General features: G+C 38.4%; 1 protein-coding gene across 1 annotated transcript; it reads right to left on the bottom strand.

The window, feature by feature from the left end:
* LOC131427137 (zinc finger CCCH domain-containing protein 11A-like) lies at window positions 1-2,540 on the bottom strand. Its single transcript, XM_058590072.1, has 2 exons — window positions 2,422-2,540; window positions 1-2,364 (listed from the first exon to the last, which is right to left on the bottom strand). The coding sequence occupies exon 2, from the start codon at window positions 2,233-2,235 to the stop codon at window positions 1,792-1,794; it is 444 nt and encodes a 147-aa protein (XP_058446055.1). The 5' UTR covers window positions 2,236-2,364; window positions 2,422-2,540; the 3' UTR covers window positions 1-1,791.
* Between the last annotated feature and the right edge of the window lie 7,773 nt (window positions 2,541-10,313).

The raw sequence follows: 10,313 nt of genomic DNA, 5'->3' as shown, positions 1-10,313 counted from the left end.
TTTTTCGTGTTGTTTCGGTTGCTTTATTGATAATTTCTTGAGACTTACACTTCCAAACTGTAGTATAGTTGTGGTATTGTAGTTATAATTTTGTGTAGCAAATCTTCTTGGGATTTATTTTTGTGTTTGCTGTTTCTTAAATTTCATTTCTTTAGCTAACACGATTTTGCGACTTTTTGATACCATCTTATTTAATTTTAGTTACTTTCCTGTGTAGTGCAATTGTTTTAGAAATATTATACATTTGTATTATTAATAATCTTCAGTTTATTATGTGTTTGTTGCTTGAAAACTTTCTTTATCTTTTCAAAAAACATATTATTAAAACCAAATTGGATTTGCGTTAAACACATCCGATTATTACAAAAGTTTCTTTTCAAACGATACAATCCCAACGCAATATTGTTACATTTCTACTAGTGAAAAATCACTGGAAGAAACGGAAAGTGTGTTAACAAAATTTTGACAAGCAATTTTGTTTTCTAAGTTTGTGTATGTATACAATATTTTACTTGAATGGTAGATGCTAAATACGTTAAAAAATAATTCCTACCCAAAAGCATCAGAACAGCCGGAACGGTTTGGTAGGTATTACATTTATTTTAAATTTTGCTATGATTTTACATATAGAGTACGAGCATATTTAGTTCGCGTTATTTGGGTTTTCAAACAAACAAGGGAAAAATTACGGCAGCCGAAGTTCAGTTATACGCGATTTGTTTGTTTCTGATCTAGCATTTGTGTTTTATTGGAGGATTCATTTTACTAAACTTTGCATTGTCGCGAGTAAACTCGCTAACGATGAATACTATCAACTGAGTTTTCTTTTGAAAGATTTGCATAACTAGTGAATGAACTTTCCGCAATAAATGTTTAGCAAATTCATACAACGCTTCTGAAAAACGTGCCTCTATGTAGATTTTTTTTTCAATTACTAGAATTTCTTACATATACTATTGAATAGTGCGACTTTAAATTTCTATTTGAGAACAGTTGTTTTTAGCATGATGTTTATTTTTTTTACTAATTTAGCTTTTGTCTACACTAGGGCTAGTAAGTTCATACCAATGAAATACATATCGTTTAGGGTGCAAAATCAGGAAAGAAACGAAAACCATTTCCACGTATTTTATTCTGATAGGTTATAAATAAAGATTATAATGCAAAAAAATCATAACAATACACCTGTGATTAATAGATAAATTTTCATTGATTTATAATCACTTGTTTCAGAAACAATTAACTGAATACGCAATAAGTTCGATTTGATTCTGAAAACACTCGATCTTGACTTGAATCTATTCAACTTGTTTTCTTTTTCTTTGCTGCTCGCCACGGCAGCGTCGAATCTATTGCACCGAGGAATACATTATAAGCAAGGAAACACCAGTAATTGAAGGTTTAATGTTTGGTACTGTACTATGAACGATTAACGAAAGTTGCTTCATGATTCGAATTAGGATTTCTAACAAATGTTTAGATCGATTGCAATTGCTTTCAACAACGTTAGCTGGCGAGAAGAGGGAAAAGAAACGATAAAGAATAATATAATAGAGCTGTCACAATACGATATAGCTTTGAAGAAAATATAACTGCTGACGCAACGGGATCATGCTAGACTCCGTATCGCCTTCTCCTTTCACTTTCTAGTCATGCTATCTCGCTTCCACCGACTGGCTCAAAAGTAGTTTAAGCTAGCAGGGAGCAAGATGGAGACAGGCGCACTGATCCTGTTGTTTCCGTTGGTAGGTCGATTTTTCTTTTTCGAGACGTTTTGCCGAATAGATTCTTTTAGATTATGCGGGGCATCAGGGCCGCATAGTTGTAGTCCATGACGACGGCCGGTGATGTCGTATGAAGCAGATGAGTTGTAGCTGCAGTAGTGGCTGTAGGTCCTGCCGCCGCCTGTGGCACCTGCGGCATCATGCTACTAGAGGTGGCCGGATGGGGGGAAGCACCATTTGGTTTTGGAACCTTATGCTGGAATACACAGTGGGGCTTACGACAACCGCCTGGTTGATCCTCCCAGAAGCATGGCGTTGCTGAACGGGGCTTCTCAATTTTCATGTGACGCATCGTGCAAGTGCGGTTGTAGCACTTACCTTCTGCCCATAGTTTACAGGTTTCCTCATGGCCAAGTGCCGCCACTTCATGACGATACTCGCAATTTGTTCCTTTTTTACATGTCGAATAGTAGAAGAAGTAGCAGTCATGCAAATTTCTTGGCAAGTCCATAAATGGTTGCTTCTGTACAGGTGTTTTCCGAGGAATTCGTCGCCTTCTTAGTTGAAGAACGATTTTCGCTGACGAAATTTCGATATTTCGTATTGAAGAAATCGCTTGCCAACTGTCGCTAGTTGTTTCCTGAGAAACGTTGATTTGAATAAATTACTGTATGATACGCCAAATGCACTCAAATACCAAAATTTTCGATAAATTTGGATAATAATACAACAACACAAATTACTTTGCCATCCACTATGTAAAATGGATCCCTGTCAAAGAGCACAGCACTTTCTCCTTTATGTATAGCACTGTCAGTGTCATGAGTTGTCACGCACACACAAAAAAACTGAACACAAAACTCATACGCATGTTTAGCTTATCGTTTTTAGACCAAGTTATTCAGACAAGGGGTTATTTCAGGATTTAAACACGCTTATTTAAAATTGTTGTGCTTGACGAAATAAGCCTTTACTCGAAAATAGTAAATAGAGCCAAATTAAATTTAAAAGAGTCAGGTTAAAGAGGTACTTAGGTCCACTTTAAGAAATTGTTTCATTGTACTGAGAATTGAAGCTGTGAACCATTCCGCGAATGATTTTAACTTTTGGTTAAAATTTCACATTTCGTAAGTTACTTTCTATCGAGTGGTTAAATTTGACCAAAAATTACAACCCAATTCATACTTTGATTACTTTAAATGAGATGATTGAATGCAGTATAAAAATTGCAACACAGAGAGTGTGAGAAAATCTCGAGGAAAACATTCTTCTATTTACAAAATATTCTTACCGACAACAAGATCAGTCACTCTAGTTTTTTATTTTAATGTGGAACACATTTTTGTTTTCTATATAGCGGTGCAAACTAGAAACTCAAGAAAAATACACGTAGAAATGTGGTCAGGTTTTGAACAATTACAGCTCAGTCAATTTTGTATCAATTATTAATATTATGTCACCATTTGATTGGAAATATTTCTACGTATTGATTTGAATGTTCATAGCCATGTATTTTTAATTGTATATCATTGAAATGTTGATTAATAGCTAGCAGTGTCCTATTTTGGCTGCAAAAAATCTCCGGCATACCGGATTTCCCTGCCATAGTCGACGGTTTTGAAGGAGTAAGCGATATATCAAAGGGAAAGCAGCGCTCTGATTGGTCAATCGAAGCCAAAGCAAAGCTGTTGGAAGCACGCGAATCTACAAATAGAAGCGAAATTATAGCTAACGTTTCAGTCTTATGCGTAGCTTGCTAGAGGTAGGTTGTTGCTATACAGCAAGATAAAAAGTGCCATAAACGATTTGAAGCTTTTATTGGTATGCTCTGATCTTGTGTCATGCAAGATTGGATGAAATCCCATGTTATGTCGTTTCGCCTGAGAAATTGACAACTACCCCAGGGTAAATTTTGAGTGCATAAAACTAATTTCTAATTTATATAAGATGAACTCGATTGATAATGAGAAATATTTTATCGCTTCAACCGAAATCGACAAATGGTAGTAATGGTAGAGAAACGCTATAAAAATAACTGCTTGCATACAAAATTTGAACACAAGCTTGGTGAAGAGTAGCTAAAATATCGATATCCGTATCGCAAGCATGTACAAACATTTAATTGTATACATTTGGACCATTGATGTAATTTCGTCGGCTACGAAACAAATACAAGTCACGATAAATAGAGTCTAAATTCTGGGTTCGCGTGTTCGGTTTTGATTCCTAATAAGGATCAATCTAAGCAGACTCTTGTGCATTTGCGGATTCAAAAGTGTGACGATTAATTGAAAATGTCAATCATTGGAAATTTTGGTTGCCTTGTTCCACATCAACGGCTCGAACAACCCCATGGGGCTGATCCTTGTAGTTTTTGGTGGTTGTTCAAAGTCAAAACTACAATTTTGCACGACAAAATCCCCCATTTTATAGCTATAAAACCTCCCCAAAGTAACAAATAACAAAAAGGAAAACGTTGGGGTTTGGTATTTTACAAGTAGAGTATGTGTATTATTTGAAAAAAGTGGTGCAGTAGTTTTTGAATGGCGATGGACACGGACTTTCAAAACATGCTTTCGAGAAAAACGCGTTTAACGTTTTTTGTCTATAAAATTGAAGGAAACAGTTTATTAGTCTAGGGAGCCCTTAGAGTCTAACATTTCCAAAAAATCATAGTTTTTCTTTTGTGTTTTGTTATAATGAAACATTTCAAGAATGTTTGTTCAAGTTTTTAAAACAAACGAAGCAGAAATCTTTGGCCTATGCGCCGAGCTCTCATTTCTTTGCAGTATGAGATAAGCAAATATAAAGGCCCATAACTTACTGAGTTTTGTTCCGATTGGCTTGAAAATTTCGCAGAATATTCTTGAAATGTTTTACTACAAGAAAATACAAAGAAAAAATGAATGATTTTTGAAAAGTGTTAGACCCTACCTGCCCGTTAAACAGCAAGAAAGTTCACGCGGAATTTATGTTCTTTCAAAATGGATGTTTGAAGTAATTGTCGAGGGGGACGACAGAACCTGAACTTTCCTAATAAAATACAAAAAGTCGTTAGAATCTAATCAAATTCCATTTATCTTGAAAAATATATCTAACCGTTCAAAAGTATATCCAACCAATGTGGCAAATTAAATAAGCCTTTCTTGAAGGTACTAGCCGATAGTCCCAATTTGCTTTGGATGTGCGATGAATGCTGTAAATTAATGAAGCTAGTTCGTTTTCGGGAAACGATCTCATCACTAGGATGCGCAATTTCAGCTGTCTCCGAAAAAATGGAATCGGTCTGTGCTGAGCTGAAAGCCGAAATCACGAAAAACAGTCAGCAAATATCGCGCCTTACTCGAAAAGTTTCCGTTTCGACTCCGAGGCGTAATAGTGATAGCGATGTAAAAATCAACGACGTTTCTCGTCCTGCTGCAAAGCGTCGTCGCGAAGAAGGATCGGAATCAACTTATTCACTTATTTGCGGGCGGAAACCAGTTGAAAATTGCATCATTTCTACGGTTCCAACGTCTTCCTCTCTGGTATGGATATATTTGTCTCGGTTTCATCCCAGCGTCACCAAGCAAATGGTCGAACAACTAACAAGAGACGGTCTTCAGTGCAACGAAGAGGTTAAGGTTGTCCCATTGGTGAAAAAAGGAATTGACGTCAATAGTATGAATTTCATTTCCTTCAAAGTCGGGGTACTACCCCAATATCGCGACGCTGCACTCGATCCCGATACGTGGCCTCAAGGTGTCCTTTTCCGCGAGTTTGAGGACAATCGCAACAAAAACATTTGGTGCCCACCGATCGATGTTTCACCACCAACACCCGAAGAGCCTACCATTCCAGAATCGTCTCCCGGTACTTCGTCGCAGGCTTTATTGAATACACCCGACTTATGATCATGTGATGATGTGAGAAAGCTGGGACGCGCTGAAGTTGGTGCTATGGAAGCTCTCGTAACCCCCATCACAGTCGAGCCACTGCCGCCAGCGTTCTCCAGCCGTCCCGGTCCTGTGTGTGGGTGTGCTACGAGAGTCTTCCAAACGCCTTCTCAAGGCAAGTATTGTTTTGTATCGTCGCCTTCTAGTGTTCACCCGCTTCGCACTTCCAGAAGTCAGCATCCTGAATTCATTCAACAGCCGTCTTGCTCTAGCGCAGAGCACAACGCATCGATTTATGCCACACCGGGAAACACCAAAATTCGCATTCTGGAAGCTCCTGATACGTCCCCCACAGTAGAGCTTCCGCAGTCTGCGTTCATCAGTCGTCCCGATCCTGTGCGCGGTGGCGTGGAAGGAGTCTTCCAAACAACAACAAACGGCAATCATACATCCAATTTGCACATCTACTACCAAAATGTAGGCGGCATAAGCACGTGTATTGACGACTATCGGCTAGCATGTGCGGACGATTGTTACGACATCATCGCTCTCTCTGAAACGTGGCTTAACGGAAATACGTTATCCGTTCTAGGGTACGGATCTAATTACGAAGTCTTCCGTACTGATCGTAGCATTCGTAACAGTCCCAAGAGCATAGGAGGTGGAGTACTTATTGCGGTACATCGTCGTCTGAAGGCTCAGCTGGTTGAAAACACACCAGGATTTTGTATCGAGCAGGTATGGGTGCGCATAAAACTACTTGATTTCTCACTTTTCGTTTGTGCGATTTATCTTCCTCCGGACCGTTGTCGTGACTTACAGCTTATTAATGCACACATTGAGTCGTTGAACGAAATTTCGTCTGCTCAAGCGCTGCCCATTGACGAAATCATGATTGTCGGTGATTTCAACTTTCCCGGCTTACATTGGTGTGCCACTGCCGATGGATTTTCGTTTGCTGACCCCGTATTATCAACATTCCATATTGGGATTACCACTCTGCTCGACGGGTACAATCTTAATTTGTTACGACAGTTAAATAATGTCGTTAATGAGAACGGCCGAATGCTCGACCTCTGCTTTTCCAGCAAATCTGACGTCGCACCCAGGATCAGTGCTGCAACATTTCCTCTTGTCAAATCTGTTAGACATCATCCTCCGCTGCATATTATTCTCGAGACTAATCGTTTGTCCAGCAACTGTGACGCACTTGCCATCATCAGCTATAATTTTAAAAGAGCCGACTATACTAGCATGACTGACTTCCTATCGAACATCGACTGGGATGAAATTCTTGACAACGATGATGTCAACGCCGCTGTTCAGACCTTTTGTAATGTTTTGATGTATGCGATTGATTACTTCGTACCAAAACGGTCCAGACGAAATTCTCGGAATCCGCCGTGGCAAACTGTCGAATTAAGACATTTGAAAACTTCCAAAAGAGCTGCTCTGAAACAATACTCCAAACATGGTGGATATGTTCTGCGAAATCGTTATGTGAAGATAAATCAGATATACAAAAAAAACCGCGAAGCGTTGCCATGCACGTTATTTAAATAATATACAACGTACAATGAAATCTAACCCGAGAGCTTTCTGGAAGCATGTTAATGAGCAAAGGAAAGAATTCGGTTTACCATCACAAATGCAATTCGGAGATCGTATTGGTTCGTCTACTCAAGAAATTTGCCAGCTGTTCTCGGAAAGGTTCGCAAGTGTTTTCTCTTGCGATTTTCTATCTCCGCAGGAAATAGCACGCGCCGCGAATAATGTTCCTGTATCCAATTATGCTTTGCACTCGATCAATATAGACGAGGAATCGATACAAACGGCAATCGTTGGTATGAAGGCTTCCACCTCTGCAGGCCCAGACGCCATACCAGCAGTCATCTTAAAGAAATGTTCAACCGGGTTAATTGCCCCCCTTTGCCGTTTATTTAATATGTCACTAGCTACGGGAGTATTCCCCAACTTATGGAAAGCTTCATTCATGTTTCCGGTCTACAAGAAAGGAGACAAAAGAGATATAAACAACTACCGTGGTATAACTTGTATAAGCGCTATCCCCAAGCTGTTCGAAAAAGTAATACTGACTCCAATTTTCAATCATTGCAAGCAGTATATCGATGATTCCCAACATGGGTTTATGCCTAAGCGCTCCACAACCACCAATCTATTATCCTTTACATCTTACGTGACCAACGCCATGTCAAATGGTTTTCAGACGGACGTAATCTATACCGATCTTTCCCTCGCCTTCGATAAAATTAACCATGACATCACAATAGCAAAACTGGATCGACTTGGTTTTGGTACAAACGTCCTTCGATGGATACAATCATATCTCAGGAATCGTCATCTTGTGGTTAAAATTGATGATTGTACTTCGGAAGAATTTGTTGCAACATCTGGAATTCCGCAGGGGAGCCATCTCGGCCCTTTGATCTTCTTGCTTTACTTTAACGACGTTAATTTTTCTCTGGAAGGACCGCGCATATCTTTTGCAGATGACCTCAAGATCTACCGTGTTATTCGCACCTTAGAGGATGCGATGTTTCTTCAGCGACAATTGGCAATCTTTTCGGATTGGTGCAAATTGAATCACATGACCGTTAATCCAGAAAAATGTTCGATCATAACGTTTACGAGAAAAAAAGTGCCTTTGAAATTCGAATACTTTATTGAGCGATTCATGATTGGTAGATCGACGTGCATCAAGGACCTCGGCGTTTTTCTTGACGAGCAGTTAACATTCAGGCAACACACCAACTACATTGTGGCTAAAGCTTCTCGCTGCCTTGGATTCGTGATGAGAATGGCTAAGCATTTTACGGATGTTTACTGCTTGAAATCCCTATACTGTTCACTCGTTCGCTCTACTCTGGAATATTGTTCAGCTGTTTGGAACCCTCACTACCTCAATGGTGTTAATAGAATCGAGTCGATTCAACGTAGATTCGTTCGATTCGCTCTTCGCCGTTTACCTTGGACCAATCCTCATCAACTACCGAGCTATGAAAGTCGCGGATTGCTAATCGGTCTAGACACACTGCAAGTAAGACGGGAGCTATCGCGTGCTTTAATGATAGCAGACGCTTTGACTGATAGAATCGACTGCCCCACTTTGCTCCGTGAAATCAACATCAATGTTCGTCCTCGAGCTCTCCGCAATAACGCTTTTCTTCGACTTCCTTTACGCCGCACTAACTACGGGATAAACGGTGCGATTATCGGCTTACAACGGTCATTCAATCGAGTGTCATCTGAGTTCGACTTCAATCTTTCACGGCATAAAACAAGGACCAAATTCTTACATAGTATTAGAATTAATCATTAGGACCACATCGTGTCTGTTGATTTTACAATAAATAAATAAATAAACCGTTGAAAAGAACGTCGAAGCACATATGATCTCTTCTAATTTTTCGTTCATGACATTTAACTAGTTGTCAACATTACGCCACACATCAGGAAAAAGAAGTGATGCTTAAAACATAGAGCTTTGTACGTAATTGGGTAATTAAAATTTCATGAGAATTTGGTTTGATAGTTACTAGAAAACGTGAACCATGATCATGAGCAAGGACCTATAGAGAAATAGTATGAATCAGCTTGGGGTATGATTATATTTTATTACGTTTGAAAATTTGGGAAATCCGATACATTAATTATCTTTTAAGATCCTTGAAATGAATTTTAACATACAGTAGTTACAGTTCGATTGCAAATCAAACTATGTACACACATAATGCTGAGAGTAAATTAATATTGGTTTCGCATTAGTGAAACTGTTATAATTTTAAGTTCCTAATAGCATTTGAGGAAAGTGCCATATATTAGTTTATGACGAATGTTACTTTTTTACGAAAAAATTAGACATATTGAACAATATTAATTTAAGATTTGAGAATTGCTTTTAAATATTGGACTCGGTTTGGACACAACTTAAATTTTATTGTACTGAATGTGATGTTTGGTACCAAAGATCCACACTTCAATTCTGTGTCGAATATGAAGTTTATTTGATAGTGGCATGACTGGAAAGAAATATTGGTGATCCAGAATGTTATAGTTCATTAGTAATCTGGAGTAAGTTCTTCAGATGGGCAGGGTAATTATAGTCACCAAACAATGCATTGCCTCGAAATTCATGATTGCTCTCTACTTGTCTGAAATAAACCAAATTGGATCAAGTAAACTGTACCGTAAAAACGTGTTTAATCCACCTAGCAGTGAGATGATACCTATTTTTATCAATCCACATGTGTTTTTTGCATGAATATTCTTCGGTGTTTAAGTTTTCATGACATTATTTTAATGACCGTCATTTTAAGCGACAATTTGAGATTTTAATCACTCATTACTCTGTAATGTCGAAACTGCAAATCGGATCGAATTTGAATCTAGAAGTGTGATAATCGATTAAACATGCCATGATATGTAAGTTCCACTCTAGAGTTTACGGTAATTTAAGGTACTTCCAGAACCGGTATTCAGGAACCAGCATAACCCAAACCGATTCGTATGGCCATATGACGAATAAATTACAACAGTTTTGAGTCCAACTTTGAAGCTTTTCGGGATTGTCATCTTCTATATCGGTTTGAATTTTAAAAATTCATCATCATGTAATTCGAGAACCGGAAGTCATAATTGGATAAAATTAATTAATTTTTGTATATAAGATTGTTTTTATTTGAATTTTTGTTTC

Source organism: Malaya genurostris, chromosome 2 (genome assembly GCF_030247185.1).
Source record: "Malaya genurostris strain Urasoe2022 chromosome 2, Malgen_1.1, whole genome shotgun sequence".
Taxonomy (NCBI): domain Eukaryota; kingdom Metazoa; phylum Arthropoda; class Insecta; order Diptera; family Culicidae; genus Malaya; species Malaya genurostris.
This window is presented reverse-complemented; position numbering and strand designations above follow the sequence as displayed.

Excerpts from the sequence above, each read along its gene's own strand:
- LOC131427137 (XM_058590072.1), bottom strand. The coding sequence starts at position 2,235 with ATGGACTTGCCAAGAAATTTGCATGACTGCTACTTCTTCTACTATTCG.